This window comes from Liolophura sinensis, chromosome 2 (genome assembly GCF_032854445.1).
Source record: "Liolophura sinensis isolate JHLJ2023 chromosome 2, CUHK_Ljap_v2, whole genome shotgun sequence".
NCBI classification, from domain to species: domain Eukaryota; kingdom Metazoa; phylum Mollusca; class Polyplacophora; order Chitonida; family Chitonidae; genus Liolophura; species Liolophura sinensis.
The window spans coordinates 7,454,451-7,472,090 of NC_088296.1; the positions used below are offsets into that span (position 1 = coordinate 7,454,451).

At 38.5% G+C, this 17,640-nt stretch overlaps 1 protein-coding gene across 1 annotated transcript in view; it reads left to right on the plus strand.

Annotated features, from left to right (window-relative positions):
• The window catches only part of LOC135462858 (atos homolog protein A-like), a 46,444-nt gene extending 34,326 nt beyond the window's left edge, over positions 1-12,118 (plus strand). The window contains exons 5-12 of the mRNA XM_064740144.1: positions 15-1,461; positions 3,884-4,003; positions 5,100-5,173; positions 5,961-6,090; positions 6,850-7,008; positions 7,621-7,689; positions 7,979-8,169; positions 9,732-12,118. Of these exons, the coding sequence (XP_064596214.1) occupies positions 15-1,461; positions 3,884-4,003; positions 5,100-5,173; positions 5,961-6,090; positions 6,850-7,008; positions 7,621-7,689; positions 7,979-8,169; positions 9,732-9,888 (2,347 nt within the window). The 3' untranslated portion in view covers positions 9,889-12,118. The remainder of the gene's footprint in view (positions 1-14; positions 1,462-3,883; positions 4,004-5,099; positions 5,174-5,960; positions 6,091-6,849; positions 7,009-7,620; positions 7,690-7,978; positions 8,170-9,731) is intronic.
• Positions 12,119-17,640: the final 5,522 nt, after the last annotated feature.

The following is a 17,640-nucleotide window of genomic DNA, read 5'->3' on the forward strand; positions in this document are numbered from 1 at the left end:
TCGTTTAACCTCAGATTATTTGTGCCCGGAGAGAGTGGTTCAGAAGTTTTTAATCAGTTGAAGACTGATGTTCATAGTTTCCCGCAGGCTGACATTAATCAGGTGACCATCAAAGTCTCGGTGGAATCACTACCTAGAGTTCCACAAATACCCAACATCCTGTGTCACTATGGCGATTCAGCTCCACCGAAGAGAAAGCCCACAAATGCCAAGCAAACGTCACAGACGGTGCCAAAGAACAGATCAGACCCCAAGAGTCATCCACAAGATTTAACCAATAACAACAGAAGATGTGACTCGGAGTTACCGTCATTTCCAAATGTGACAAGCTCGATTTCTAGACAAGTGGAGTGCCTTCTGGTGTCAGATACAGTCGACAAAGCAGGGTTTGATCCAAATGCTAATGGTGCTACACAAGTGCAATCAGCTAAGCCGAAAGTGAAACTGAAACCGCTGGAGTTTGAAGCGCCACCTGTTTCAAAGTACGGAACTAAGGGTCGTAATCCATTGGTTCAGGCTAAAAGGAAAGATAGTCCAAAAGTGCTCATTACCAGTAGTTCAAGCACTAGGCAGACATTTTATCGAAAACGATACATTGATTTTGACAATCCAGATGAAACTGATGCCACAGGGGAACCTAGTGATTGGAACACAGTAAAATTGACAAGCCAGTGTCAGAGATCTTCGTATATGGCCCCGAGAAATGCTGCTGAGGAACTGGAGGCATATCTAGCCACGATCGCGGAGCGAAATTTGTGGCGGGATGAGCAGATGAAGCACATTCCTGTGACCAAATGCAAATTTTATATTGGGGACAAAAATGAAGAGTTTGAAGGTAGCCAGGGGTCAGAGAAATCCCCCAAAGATGATACTTATCCCTCTACAACGCCAAAACTACCCGTTAAAAACGGATTACAGGATCAGGACGAACTATGCAAAAATCTTTTTAAGCAGAGCTTTTCAACTTTGCATCCCAAAGAAAAGTGCCATGTTCAGGAGACTAAACCAGAAGATTGCAGTGATCTAATTACAAAACTTGGCTCGATGGATTTGCAAACGCATCTGTCTCCACCTATTGGACAATCCATGGAGGACATTCATGGGGAGATAACTCCCAAGGACAAACCTGTTTGTAACTCTCCATCTTTGGGGAATGGCCATAACTGTGATGAACTCTCCGTACAAGGTCAGAATTCTCACTCAGAGAAGCATTTTGCAAAAATCCAAAGTGCCCCTGCTGGTTTAGGAGATGTTGATTCGGTGTTTGACTTTTGTCAAGAGGACGTTGTGCGGCACATCTCAAATGGTGTGAATTCCAAATCTGTGATCTCTAACGGTGCCCCAGTCAAACGTCTCCCGAGTCCCTTTGGTGTGCCATGCTCCCACAATGCACCTGGCATTTCCTCCAAGGGGGAAAGAACTACCTCGCTACAAAAGACAATGTTGAAGAGTCAGTATGAGGTTAGTACTGCGTAGTGATTGTGCATGTATTTGTACATCTGCCTGATGCTTGTGTATATGATATTTTATATGGTGTATTTCGCCTAAAGTTTGGCATGTAAAAATGTACTTTCTGAAGTATTAAAACGTCTTGAAATGATACTTTTGATGCCAACACTTAAGTTTCTCTCACAATTAATTAATCTAACTTCATAAGAAAGAGTTGCTCTTTCAGGTGAATGGATCGATCAGGTTGAAGGAAAATGTGTCAGCTGAAAAATGCCAAACCTTAGGTGCTTCAGTACTGTAGTACTCACATACATGTACTTCAATTCTTCAAATTTTTTGGACAGACATTAGTAGTGCCGAATTAGATTTCACACCGAGTTTTTTTGGCAAAGTTAAGCAAAAGTTCATAGAAGTTGTCTGGACAACCCGATATTTGGTCCGTCGATTGAACAAAAGAAAAAAAAAATGAATAACTGGTTACATTTATTCAGTTTGAGGTTGGTTTTTTTTGAAAGAAATATTCAAAATTTTACATGAACCCAATTTGAACATATCCAAAGTTCTGTAAGGCGACCTATTATCTCCCTTTTTCGGAAATTTTCATGACCCTCTGCGTTGATTAGGTTAAAGAAGGCAGTTTTTGGAAGCTGAGTGGCGTATAGAAACAAACATACCTGTAGTAAGCTCCTTTGGCCTCACAAATAATTTGACCTACTTCCAGTTCGGATCGATTCCGTTTTTGACATTGTTGTGCGAGTGACTGCATGTGAGCACAGGCAGTCTGACCGGTTTCCTCCCTCTGACGTCAGGTGGCGTTAATATCTTCAGCTCCTGTAAAGGCAAGCATGCAGTGTGCCTCCAGGTTTCGTTTTCGGGAGTTTGATAAATGGTTTATAGCAGGGAAATTAAGACCTTCTTTCCAGATATGAACATGCATTTAAATATTCCTGCGACAGTTACATGTATATTGGTTAAGAAGAGCAGACCAGGTGTGGTAGGAATTAAAAGAATTAGGCACTGCATGAATGTTCACCTTGTCAGATGTAATGGTACTAATGGAACAATCAAGTACTGTCATGCTGGCTTCCTCTCCAGCCATGCGTGGGATAGTCCGTCAGCAACTTGCGGATGGTCGTGGGTTTCCCCCGGGGTCTGCCTGGTTTCCACCCACCATAATGCTTGCCGCAGTCGTATAAGTGAAATATTCTTGAATACGCCGTAAAACACCAATCAAGTAAAATAAATAAAAAAAATAAATAAACCAAGTACTGTATGTCACCTAAAGTTAGGAATTTTTCAAGTGACGCATTTGATAGCACTGTGTGTTTTTTGGTGAAATTTGATTTATCCGTGTGGTTCATAAAAATGAAGTCTTACAAACTTGCAGTGAATATAATACATACATATATATATATATATATATATATATATATATATATATATATATATATATATATATATATATATACGTCTTTACAAAGTTACATGTATAATGTTCCCTTTACATGAATAGGCTAAGGATGATTACTAAGGCCAAGATTGAGAGTTGAAACTGAATGAGTTGTTCATCCAAAAGATTCCAATACTTTCAGAACATTTATTGTGGTTCATTTGTGTTCATGTATTAGATTAATTCTTAAAGGGAATTTAGTTTTTGCATGTATTTACAAAATTCATACTTGAAAGTGAATAGGTGTTTGTTTTGGATAGGGGATTCGTGACTAATGTAGTTAGGCTGCTAACGCGGTACACAGACTCGGGAGCCTCTTACCAGTGTCATTTCCATGAGTTCAAGTCCAGCTTATTCTGGCTTCCTCTCCATGGGAAGGTCTGCCAGCAACCTACTGCATGGTTGTGGTTTTCGCAGGGTTTCTCCTTGGTTGTATGTAGTTGGTTATATGTCAGAATTGCTCGTCAAATATTTGTGCGAGAGCCCAGCCAAAGATGATGATGTTCAGCTTTCCCGTTCACAGCTGGATGAACGTTTGAATGAGAGCCCAAAAGTTGCCCGTTACTTTCTGACGTCTCGAACAAGGATCACTAAGTCATCTTAGACTTAAATCAAAATTTCAATCGTTAAATTTGGTATCTTCATTCCTGTTTTTTTGGCTGAAATTTGTTGTGTAGTAACCAACTCAGAATTTAGGTTGCCAAGCAATAGTTTGCCCTTGTTACGTAAGAAATAACAATTTTAAAGTGATTTTAAATTTTGACTTGAGTTTAAGATTGCTTCGTGATCCCGGGGCCTGGTGCTTATCTCCATAAAGATGTCAAACTAATTGTAGCAAGATGTACACTCACAATATACGTACATGTATATGAAATAACATTGTCGTGGTAGTTACTAGAAATTGGTAGGACCAAGTCCTTTTTTTGGTTCGCTGTATATGTATGTCATCGGTGCTACAAACTCTCTCTGATATTCCTCTGGTAGAACGGTGCGGACACATCCATTCCTAGTCAGCGACAGATCTCAGCTTTCCGGGAGTCCCTAGGGAAGAGTGTCAGTATGGTGTTCAGCACATCCACAGGCTTACCCTCCAGGTCTAGTCCAGTAAGTCTAAACACACATGGCCAACACTGATAGGTTACCGGTACTGAAACAATATGGGCAGATGTGTTCTTTTTTTGTGTGTTATTTTTGTCACCAACAGCACCTATGTATCCAGTAACATATGTATTATACACCAAACTAAGGAACATACCTTATGTGAAAAAAATGAGAAAATGAAAATTTTACACAAAAATTAAAGAATGGTTAGAAGTCCTGTTACTTTTTTAATGAATGGCACAAGAATACATGGTTGTACAGAGAGAAAATTAAGATGTTATCGAATGACGCAATGACGCAGTCCCGTTCCTAGTATGAACATTTGTGGTGCCGGCATGCATTATGAACGTTGCTTATGCCCATATGCATCTTGTAGTTAATTTTGTTTTCTTCTTGTCCTTGCAAGTTTGCTCTACAATACCTACATGTGAAAGTTTGTTAGCAGCGAAATAGTTTCAGTATCAATACCCAAAGCCATGTTTGATTGTCTGTGTGCGTACAGTATAGGAATGTATAGATTAAGATTACCTGACTGTGGTGATGTCAGGTTAATTGCAGGTAGATTTCAATATATATATGTACACGTTCATATACACTCAGAAAACCAAGGCTGGATGCAGTCCCTTAATGTCATGAAGAACCACATCTATAAGCCAAATATCAGTTACAAGGGAGGTAATCATAGTGGTGCATCAACACAGCAGCTCAAATCTTTATTTTTCCAGTTATCTCCCTTGTTCCTCCCAAATATACACATACTTAATCTTTAGATATGCAGTTTTGCACAGTTTACAATGTATATACTTGTCTGTTTGAAGATTCTGTATGACTGAAACAGTACTATGTAATTCTTCGACCTTGTTTTCAAGCACGTTCTGAAGACAGTGTTGGGTGTAGACAGATAAAATTATACTTTTTGTGAAGCCCTGAAATTAAAAATGTGTATAAATTGTGCAGAAAATTGCTGTTCCACATGTGAAGAGGTTGAGGAATGATGGTCTACATGTACGTGATGGTAACACTCCCTCCCCGGCAGACCAACTCGTATCTGCTGTTTTGTTGTGTATTAACTTGTAAATGTTTTCTTGTCATTCTTCAGGCTCCAACTAAGAAGAAGTCCTCTGGAAAGTTTGATTATGACAGTTCACTCACAAGCACAAGGGCAATTAAAAAGTGAGCCATCTGTACTTAATATACCTGTACAGGAAAGAAACGCATATATATATATATATATTTCACAGGACAAATCTGCTATATTTCATAGCATGCTGAAGTAGTTTGTGTGTCAGAAAGGTCACAGTTGTTTTACTTTATTAATATCAGAGGAGAGTATAAAAATAAAACTGGAAAATCATCAAGTGCAATTCCATGTGATTACATCAGGCATGTCAGGGCTGCCATTTGACGAATTTAATCCTGCTGCTGTGTGGGACAAGCTACGTGCTTCTATGTGCTTACCTTGACACTGGTGTTCTTACACAGATTTACAGGTGTAAATAATGATGTGGCTGTGAGTTCAAGTTTAGCTCATGCTGCCTTCCTCTCCGGCAGTAAGTGGGAAGGTCACCCAGCAGCCTGCGGATGGTCATGGGTTTCCCCCTGGCTCTCCCCTCCCCTCCCCCCCCCCCCGTTTCCTCCCACCATAATGCTGGCCGCCGTCGTATAAGTGAAATATTCTTGAGTACGGCGTAAAACACCAATCAGACAAATAAATAAATAAGTGTAATTAAAACATATCAGTCAAATGACGTGGGATTTTACTCTGTTGTCTTGTAAGGGATCATGGCAGAAAGCTCTCACCAGTTTCCTTCAACTATGATGCTGGTCGCCATCATGCACTTGAAATATTTTTGAATACTGCATAAAACACCAATCAAATAAATACGTGTAAATTATAAAAAAGGGTAAGCAAACACAGATACATAGGAACAACCATTTAATGAACTTTTCTGTACTTCAGTGCAATATCCTGCTCCAAGTTAAGTCTGAAGATTGACAGTTCAGAGGATAATGACTCCAGTGTCAGGACCAACCAAACACTGAGTACCAGTGCTCCCGCCTCCACCAACTCCTTATTAGGAAATTTTGAGGTCAGTTGACATTTGAATAGAGGAAGTGGAGAAGTGATTGGTGAATGGATTCCCCGTTGGCCAGTCTTTGACCTTGGGGACAAGACTTTCCAATGTTGTGCATAGGTTTCCTAGTGGGCCTTGAAAATACTTGTATTTTGTTTTAAAAGTTTTCAAGGCTTTAAAAATCATTGAAAAATCATACATATATATCAAGTATATAGATGATCTGAGGAAGAGGTTGCCGTCTTGTCCAAAGTGTCATTAAATTCCTTGTATGTGGTAATTACTCATGTACTCAGTGATAGGATCTAGGGTGTGGAGAAATAATTTGCACAGTTTTATGAAGCCTGCAGCTTTAGTGACACACAGGAATAATTTTTAGTGTCATTTAAATAATATTTGCAAGCATAAATTCCACTGTGAAAAAGCTCTTTAAATGTTGAAAAGGTTGAAGATTTTCTGCAAGTTCCTTTGGCAGAAATTACATTCAGCAAGTTACTCATTTTATCTGATTCTGGGAATTTTATTTATCTCCGAAAATTGTTTTGATTTTCGTCGGGAATGTACATGTAGGATGATGTCCCACAAGAAAAATTCAAGTTTCAACTCCAAAAGTAAACCTGTATGGCCTTTAATGTACTTTTCAGGGGCAAATTTTTAAAAGGGAAAACAATACTTTTGTTAATTTATGTTTATGGAGCCTATGTGTAGTTTGGTCTTTGATTTCTATAAATTGATGCATATTCAACTAAAATCTGAGATTGAATTTGTTTGCAGGAGTCTGTGTTGAACGGGCGTATAGAGCCCATTGGTGTTGTGGAAGGGTTCAGTGCTGAGATTGGAGCCAGTGGGGCCTTCTGTCCCAAACACATCACACTTCCAGTTACCGCTTACTTCTTCAGTGTCTCTGATGACAACGCTCCATCCCCTTACCTGGTGAGTCAGACAGGTGGAGAGCTTTACAACACTTTATTACGGTGTTTTTTACATTGTTTTGTTTGTAGTGTTGTTAAACAAGATATTAAAGTTTTAAAAAATATCAAGTTTCCTCTCACCATAATGTTGGCTGCCGTCGTATAAGTGAGATATTCTTGGGTACGTTGTAAAAGTCCAATCAGATAAATGTATAAATAAATCTGTGACATTAATAAGCAAAATCTGGCTCAGGACAGTTCATTTATTTATTTATTTGATTGGTGTTTTACGCCGCACTCAAGAATATTTCACTTATATGACGACGACCAGCATTATGGTGGAAGAAAACCCACAACCATCCACAGGTTGCTGGCAGGCCTTCTCACGCACGACGGGAGAGGAAGCCAGCATGAGCTGAAAGAACTCACAGTGACTGCATTGGTGAGAGGCTCATGGGTCATTACGCTGCGCTAGCGCGCTGACCAATAGAACCACGGAGGCCCTGGCTCAGGATAGAGGAGTTGTTATTTAACAGCTGTTTACATTTACCAGGACAGAAACTATTACAACTGCTCTGATCATCTATATTTTCAAGTTGATCATCAATATTTCCCCCACTGCTTGTTGTTACAGGGTCATATAAATTTGGATTGTGGCAGAAGGAAAGGTTACCACGTGCCTAAAGCTGGAACAGTGCAGGTGGTAAGTACTTGTCCTCAGGGGGTTTAAGGGGGTTCTTGTTTTCTTCCTGTCCAGATCTTAGTTGTTCAGGCTGCTGTCAAAGCAAGTAACAAAGTATAGACATGGCCAACATGTGCAGTAGATGTTTGAGAGGATGTGACGCCTTTCAAGTCCCTGTGTGTGTCCGCATAGCAGTTTTGTTAAAGAGTAAGCAGGTCCAATCATTGTCATATGCAGTGAGCCTAAAACGTTGAATTTGTTTTTGTTTTTTCCTGTGTGTAAAACATGATAAATCATTTTTCTTTTTTAGACACTTTTCAACCCTAACAAGACCGTGGTGAAAATGTTTGTGGTGAGGTACGATCTCTCTGACATGCCTCCAAATTGCCAAACGTTCCTCCGTCAACGAACCCTGTACACTCCGGTCAACAAGGACTCCAGCAGTGATGACACCGATGACGAGAGTCAGCCCTCATTTCTACGTTACCTCATCCATTTAAGGTAAAATCAGTACACGTATGTAATGTTCCAGGGACTGCCAGCAACCTGCAGATGGTCCGCGATTTTCCTAGGGCTCTGGCTGATCTCCTCCCATCATAATGCTGGCCCGCCGTCGCCATTATTGACATAATTATGGCATAAAGCACCAATCAGATAAATAAAAAATGTTCCAGATATACACATGCATACTATTAGTTTGATTTTCTTTTGCCGCAAATATCACAAAATTAATTTTAAAGGTGGATCATTTGTCAGTTGTTAGATCCTTTCCCCGAGTCCTTCATTTATTGAAGTGATGTTACAAGAAATATGGTGTTTATTGTAAACCGTCAACCTTTTCAACCACTAGTGGAATTTAAGCATTCAATTATTGTTAAAATGATGCTAAAATGATTCGTTTGTGTCACTAAAGATGGAAGCTTCATAATATTGTGAAAAAGTTGAGAAAGTTAAGCCACATACCAAGTTTCAACTCAATTCAAATGGCCCAAAACCCTAATCGGTGATTTGTTATCGTGAAGCCACATACCAAATTTCCACTCAATTATTGATTTGGTATGTGGCTTCACCATAACAAAACACAGATTGGGGTTTTGGGCCATTTGTATTGAGTTGAAACTTGGTATGTGGCTTCACGATAACAAATCACCGATTAGGGTTTTGGGCCATTTGTATTTAGTTGAAACTTGGCATGTGGCTTCACCACAACAAAACATAGATTGGGGTTTTAGGCCATTTGTATTGAGTTGAAACTTGGTATGTGGCTTCACAATAACAAATCACCGATCAGGGTTTTGGGTCATTTGTATTGGGTTTAAACTTGTTATGTGGCTTCACCACAACAAAACACAGATTGGGGTTTTAGGCCATTTGTATTGAGTTGAAACTTGGTATGTGGCTTCACCACAATAATACACGGATTGGGGTTTTGGGCCATTTCTTACGTTTTCAGCAAAATTATGACTATTTTTGTAAATTATCTGGATGGAAATCAAGAAATCATGTCGCACACCATAAAGATGGATTGCATAATCCTTGCTGTTGGCCAATCATCATTGGGTTTAGTTCCCTTCAACGTTTTTGTGATGTTGCTTACTGCATTTGGTGTCAAAGGATCACTCTGTGGCCCTCGAATGGGTTTACTTGTTGTAACGACTTGGGTATGATGAACTTTGACATAGCCTAATTTTTCAACCTTTTTTACTGCCTCTGCACCCAATATTTTGAAACATTCTGAGAGAACTATGGGGCGTACAGAAATAATTTGCATAGTTTTATGAAGCTTGCATCTTTAGCGACACAAACAAATCATTTTAGCATCATTTTCGTAATAATTGGAAGCATAACTTCAACTTAAAAAAAGTGCTTTAGTGGTTGAAAAGCTTGAAGGTTTACAGTATGTGTACATGTAGCCATTATTCTGACGGATCAGACAAGTAGGGGGCATCTATTGCTTTGATTTTGTAAAGCTTCCGGAAGGCTTGTTTTGCATCTAAAATGAACGTTTTTGAAGAAATTGAAAGACACATAAGGTACTCATTTCTATGTCTTGTCTGTTTCAGGTTTATCAGCAGTAAGAGTGGGAAGATCCATTTGCACACGGACATTCGTCTCATCTTTGCACGGGATAAATTTGAGTTTGATCCACGAGTCGCAAACTATGAACTCCGGTCCTTCACAGAAGGACCGAAAAATCCAAAGTTTTCCCCCAAAAGGTGACCCAGATGCCACCTTAGAAACTGGAATGATTTTACCCAAGGATTGTTGCCATGGACACATGAAGATGATTTCAAGGAGTCTCTTCAAGGTTGTTAATGCTGTTCGTTGTTATTGAATTGTTGGTATTCAGAAGAACATAGACATGACCTGTTGAGAGTATTTATTGAACTATTGGTTGTTCTCCTTTGACATTCAAGAATGTCCCAAGCATTGTCTTTGGTACAAGCATCGGCAGTGATCACTCTTGAATTGTTACATTGTCAGAATCGTTGGTGTTCAAAAGAACACAAGGATAACTTTGTTAAGACTATTTAGAGAACGAGGGATAGTTTTCGTGGCACATTTGTACAAGAATGTCCAAGCCTCATCTTTCGTACATGCATTGTGTATGATAAATTCTTGAATTGTGGAGATGACAGATTTGTTGATGTTCAGAAGAGCACATTTATATAAAGGCGATCTTTCTAAGTTCCCACATACAAGTAATTTGGTGTTGCTGTCCAACATGTAGATGGGGCTGCTGAAGCTGACAGATGCTACAGGATTTTTACACATGTCAGTAATTTTCAAGGAGTGAAGTGTGAAGATAATCTGAAATGTTACACGTATGGTAAATGGCCTAAAATTTTGCCCAAAACAGTGCAGATTTTGGAAGCAAATATAAAATGTCCTAAAATATTAGTGTTGGCGCTGAAACTTACCTTTTTCCAATAGCAGGCCTTCTAAACAAACCTCAAAACACCTTACTACAATCAATAGATCTCTCATTCCAATAGAAAATCCTTCTACCTTCCAAACAAACCTCAAAACACCTTACTAGGATCAATAGATCTCTCCTTCTAATAGAAAATCCTTCTACCTTCCAATCAAACCTCAAAACACCTTACTACCATCAATAGATCGCTCATTCTAATAGAAAATCCTTCTACCTTTCAAACAAACTTCAAAACACCTTACTACGATCAATAGATCGCTCATTCAAATAGAAAATATTTCTACCTTCCAAACAAACCTCAAAATACCTTACTACGATCAATAGATCTCTCAGAATCAGGCAAGATGTGCAAATTTTAGGACATTTGTGAAATTTTAGGTCATTTACTGTAAATTCACTCTGATGTTGTTGAAGACGCATCAGGTTGTTGCAAGTGTAAAACAGGTTTTTGTAAGCAGATGTCACTGACTCACTGGCAAGATAGATGTGTATGCGCACAGGTAGCTTGTGGTGGCATTTTGTTGTGGATAGAGTATGGATTTGCTCGTCAGTGTCAAATGCCATCAGGAGTAAATGCCATGCCATCGAAAACATTGATATCGTGTGGATAAGGATATAAAAAAAATACATTACCGATGGATTGGGAATTTGATGAGGTTGCTAATGAAATGAGTTTAGCTGATGAAACACATGTTGGTGATCTAGTTTGGAGTGCTGCTGTTGGCTTTTTAGTACAGTGGATCATTCCAAACTGTCAATCAAGAACAGACAATTAACCAATCATAAGCAGTATTGTTGCAAATATTTCAACCGGATGTCCACACAATGGTTACAAATGTTCAATTTTTGACGTCACTATTACTTTCATTGGGTATGAAATGAAAAGTAACGTTGTCATGAGAAAGGGCAGTGGGACATTAGATGTGTTGGATCCATTCATGCTTTGCGTTGAACAGTAGAGGCAGACAAGCTGGAAGGTGTGCTGATAACCAGTATTTTGATGAAATTCATGGGTTATGAATGATGTTTTAACAGTTTATGTCCAGGAAACCAGCTGTTAGGCGAATTAATAACCAGTATTCTGATGAAATTCAGGATTAATGAGCAGTGCTGTATACTTTATACGGCTTGGTGTTTTAAAGAAAATTTCGCACAAGATATTTAGCTCAGTAGTTAAAAACAATCAACAAAAAGGGGTTTTGGTACGTGCAGGAGATTTTGAGGGTTCTTGAAGAGGGTGTACTGATGTATAAGGAAGTAGGAGCCCTGAGAGATTGGCTTGGCATCACAAAAATGTTACCGGCTGCAGTCCACCAGGTGGCGCTATTGTGAATGTATTTAATTGACTGCCACTGTTCTTGTTTCTGGAAATATTTATCCCCGTTTATCATGAAGGGGTGTGGTTTTACCATGAAGGGGTGTGGTTTTACCATGAAGGGGTGTGGTCTTGATGGGGAGGGGTGTAGTGAGTGGGTCACCACTAACATGATTTGAGATAAGCTGTCATATATCGATGCTCTATTTTTTTTTTAGAAAGTGTTGAGTACAATAGTTAATGATAGCAGTGATCGTCCGGGTGCCAGTTGTTGTTGTTTGCTGGAGGATTTGGTGAAGGGCTTGTTTAAGTCTCGCATAGCATGGTGGTAAGCGTATTAGTTGCTGTAGTGCCCTCTAAACGAAAATGACAGTTGTAATAGCCTACACACATTTCTCCATCATCAGTTAATGTATACCTGTAAACGATACTTAAACGTATATGTTTGACAGTGCAAAGTTTCAAGTCCTACATGAAATGATGTTAGATCACCATGGTATAAAGTATCATTCCAGAAAAGAAATGTGCTAGGTTCAGCAGGAAAAAAACAGCATCATCAGATTGTTCTGACATTTTGCTTCCAGTTACTTTGAGCAAATCTGACAGCTCGATGACAGATTATAACAAAATGCACTTTCTTATCGTTGTTTGTTAAAGAATGAAATGGTTGATGTGATTGGTTACGAGACCGGTGCGCCCAGAATGAAATGGTTGATGTGATTGGTTACGAGACCGGTGTGCCCCTTATATGCTCGGTGAAACCATTGGTTGACATTTGTTGGATTGACATGTACTTGGCATGTGTGTTGGTTTCGTATTCAGTGGTTCGTGTGCAGCGCCATTATTGCAGGATTTCAGAGCTTTTATTATGGAACTGGATATGGTTAGTTGGTGCATGAACATTGGTTTTGTGTAAGTTTGACTTAAGATGTACATTTCGCTTAAATCTGGGGAAATATAGCAAGATTTTCTAAAATTTGATAGTCTATGAAACTATACTTTTCTCATTCTTGCATTTACCGTACATGTGAACAGAGCTAATTCTGACTGGCTGCTATATACAGACAGGTTTGAAGTGTGGGTGTGAAGGTACAATCCAGTAAATCTTCAGCCATCTCTTTCTACTCGCATCCAGCAGGCTAAGCTTAGCATTCCCCGTATCCGTGGGGCCCGTTCCACAAAGCCATTTTGGGTTAATGTCCAAAACTTTAATATTTCACCACAAAACGAAATATTTGAAACCGGATGCCTAACTTTGACTTAGATTGTACTATCACATCTTAGAATCATTAGTCCAAAGTTTGGTTGCTTCGATGCATGTATTGAAGAAGTTAATTTGCGTTAAAATTTTAGGCTAAAGCCCGAAATTGTTTGTGAAACGTGCCCCAGCAGATCAGATCAGTCAATCCTAGCCAGTTGTGGGTATAGGCCTACATAAATAAATTCATTACAACGGGCTGCATGTTATTTTCCTCCCTCGATTTATGTTTTTTCTCCCAACTCTGTGATTCTTTGTTTATAAGTTGTCTTTCAAAATGCTAATTTGTTGATTGTATCTCTTTTAAGTTTAATAAAGATTTTGTAATTAATAATTAAGTTAATACTTATAGTATATTAGCCATATGATCTTAATATTTCTATGCAGCCAGTACCTTAACCAGGCCAGAAATCTTACCATGGTGCCAGTACCAAAATAAGCACTGGTTTGGTTGAAGGCAAAAACAAATTGAAGCCTGTTCTTTTATATAGCACTAAAATTGTCGCGGTTCCTCAAAGCACGTCTGGCAATCAAGATGATGTATTTTCTGTCTTTCCCTAAACTGAGAAGATTGGTCGTTTTGGGTTAACTTTCACGAAAGTAACCGCTGGATCCGGTTTTGTTGTACATGTGTTTTGCCATTATTTGTTTATGTCCTGTGCTTCATTTTGATGCGTAAACATTTGGGTTGGATTTTGTTGATTTCGTGTAAAGATAAAATCCAGTTGTATGGGTTTTCATAGAAATGTTAATGTTAAACCTGTCTCATTGGTTTACATAGTTCTCACGAAGGAAAAATCTGTTTCATTTGTAAATTGTAGTTATTTTATCTTGATTGCTGACCTCGGAGTTTCTTTTGCGCTACTAAGCATTTAGTTTAAAATATAATTTCAGAAGTTTTCTGGTTATTTGGAATGAGAATTGTAAATAACCTTGCCAAAAGCTTCCAGTGTTAAACCATCGCACGATCATCACTTAGAGACATGTAGTACTGCATGATGAAAGGGATTCCTTCGTATATTTGACCCGTGACGTCACACCTGAGTTCTGGAAGCGCCAACCGAAAGTGTGCTGGTGTTCGATTCTAATTGGTTGTGCCGGTTAACTCGTACATTGTTGGAATTATTACGTACATGTGCATTGTATATTGGAGTTAAAACTATTTATTTCAAGATCCGAGTAACGTAGTCATTAACTTATTACATGGAGGCGTTGTTAACAAATAAAACATACGGAATGTAATACAGTGTTACGTGGTCTGTTTTGAAGGGTGGCGGGAGTCATCGGGTGTGGGCATGGGTACACTCATTAATCTGTTAAATTTAACGGAGTCTGTTATCCAGGTGATGCTAGAATGTATTCTAAGTGTTATCTTAGATCAATGAGTCAAAATTTCAGTTAATTTCAGCACCAGCAACCGAGTATTGTGTTTTAAATGACGACGCGAGTCGAAATTGGTTTGTGGAATGGAATCGCTGGATTCCAGAATTGTTGAATACGTGAACCACATTTACGACAAACTTCGAATGCACTCGTTCATCTGAACTTTGTGTAATTTTTTTGTTTTCTTCGCCTTTAATCTCTGTCAGGTTTATGGATGGGAAAAAATATATACTCCTCACAGCTGTTGCGCCGCGCTCTACATTCGCTTTACATCAATAACAACATTTGTAAGGTCACTGGGGTCAAGGTGAAGTTCAGGAAGTGATGGTTGACAGAATTTTTTTTTTGATTTCTGAATCGCAAAAAAATTTGTCTCAACCTTCGTACTACTAATAGTTTCTGTTCGTGTATTTCCTTTATCTGAAGTGTCCACAACTTGATTCTGATCAACACCTGAAACAATTTTGTTACTGACTGCTGATTAAATAGTTCCGCGCGAGGGCACCACTGGTGAAGCTAAGCCTAAACAAGCCCACGCGCGTCGCACATGCTCCACAGGTCAAGCTTGTCTAGTGGTACCAGGTGGGTAACGCAAGCATATGCGCTGTATCGAGAGTAAGGATAAAACGGGGTCCAGCCTGATATAATCCAGAACATTTGTCACAGGGCATTGTGCACGAGGTGCGCACCCCAAAGACGAGACTGTTAGAAGAAAGACTACCAACACGGAAATGTGTACATTCATCCATAAAGCAGCCCAAATAAAGGTTAAAAGCATACTTTTTGTTAGGCTGTATGACCGAGATATTGTATTCCAAAGTAAGCAAGAATGCACACCATGAAAATGTTATCACTTTAAACCCATCAGGTGTGAGTTTCTTCTACAGAAGCTCAGAAGCTTGTTTTGGCTAACGTGGCGCGGTCACTCTTCTGCCTTTAAGCCACATTGGCGTAAGGTACATGTACGAGTCACGTTTGTGTTAAATTTGCGTGAAGTCAAACATTGTAATAAGGCTATTTTTTGTAACCAACTAAACAAAATAAAGTTTTCTCAAATGAGAAAAAATAAGTATTTTTTTTTATTTCTTTTTAGACAAAATCGTTATTTTGTCTCTCTAGCAAATCTCTCTGCACGAAGAGACAAATTTCTTCAATTAAAACTTGTCATAATTTTGTTTATTTATTTATCTGATTTGTGTTTTACGGCGTACTCAAGAATATTTCACTTATACAGCAGCGACCAGCATTATGGTGGGGGGAAATCGGGCTGAGCCCGGGGTAAACCCACGACCATCCGCAGGTTGCTGCAAGACCTTCCCACACGTGGCCGGAGAGGAAGCCAGCATTAGCTGTACTTGAACCTACAGCGACCGCATTGGTGGGATTCTCTTTGGTCTACATTAAACTCTTTGGAAAGTATTTATTTATTTATTTGATTGGTGTTTTACGCCGTACTCAAGAGTGTTTCATTTATACGACTGCTGCAAGACATTCCCACACACGGCCGGACAGGAAGCCAGCATGAGCTGGACTTGAACTCACGGCGACCGCATTATGAGAGGCTCCTGGGTCATTACGCTGCGCTAGCGCGCTAACCAGCTGAGCCACGGAGGTCCCCTATTTGGAAAGTAAGTTCCAATTCTTGACCACTTTCTCATTATGCTATTCCACAAAAATTTATCCTTGTCTAATCTGCAGAATGGAATACATTATATGTTTTCTCAATGTAGAAATTTGGAATATACCAGTAAAAAATGATGAAATTTTTTTACTGTATAGTGTAAGTAAAGACAATCACACAATACGAATTTTAAAATTTTCGTTTATTACAAAATAAAATCTTTCAAGAGCTCGTTCCAGAGCCCCAAAAAACCCCAAAATAACAAAAAACAGGAAAAAAAAATAAAAAGAAGACAGACCACGGCAAGTAACAAAGCAAAAATGCATCAATGGGAAATTTATGTTAAAAAATGCACCAAACAGTTTGTGAATGTTTTGAAAATGTGGAAATCTAGTATACATCAGACTTCATTATGCGTTTGCCTTGTCAGAGGCTACCCAGCGGCTAACCTATAAGTAGCTTTTTTCCTAAAACACCATCATTCCCCTGGGAACGTGAAACTCAATTCCTTCAAGACTTTTGAATGAATGAATGGATGATTATGGCTTAACGCCGCATTAGTAATATCTCGGCCATACCGTGGCGAGAAAAAATGTGAAAACACGAGACGGTGCACCTTTTCCATATAATAGTGAAAACATCAAATACAAAACAAAAATATTTTTGGATATGTTTAAAATCAGATAAGAAAAACCAAAACAGTTAAAACTGGAAAACCATTACATTTTTTAAAATAGTTTATCTAGAAAAACTGCATATGTATCTTTTTATCTCTATATATTAATAATAATAAAAATTTATATCTTATGATGAAGGCCAATGTCAAGACTTTTAAAGACCAAGAGATAGCTGTTTTGGAATATTTTACAGTTTGTCATGGATATGAATGCATGATTAAGATTTTAAAGGCATTTTTGAAGGAGTGAAAAACTGACATAACGACTGGCACCAGTATACTTAATTATATGGTAATCATTCTACAATGATGAGAATTTTTTTTTATATTTTAATGCCTTTTTTTCTGAATTTCGAAGTACTAATAAAAATAGACAGTTTAAGCTGCCATGTTTAAGTACACAGTCACGAGCAAAAATGTTGTTTCTTCTCACGTCATGGGGGCTGGGGTCATAATACTTACATTTGCACAGCCTACATTCACATGGCTTATATATCGTTTACATTTACATGATTTACATCCATATAGCTTACATTCACATAGTTTACATGGATATCATTAACATTTACATGACTTACATTCATATTGTTTATATTCACGTGGCTTACATCATATTGTCTACATTCACAGGCTTACATTCATATTGTTTATACTCATATGGCTTACATTCGTATTGTTTATACTCACATGGCTTACATTCATATTGTTTACATTCGCACGGCTTACATGTATACTGTTTATATTCACATGGCTTACATTCATATTGTTTACATTCATATGACTT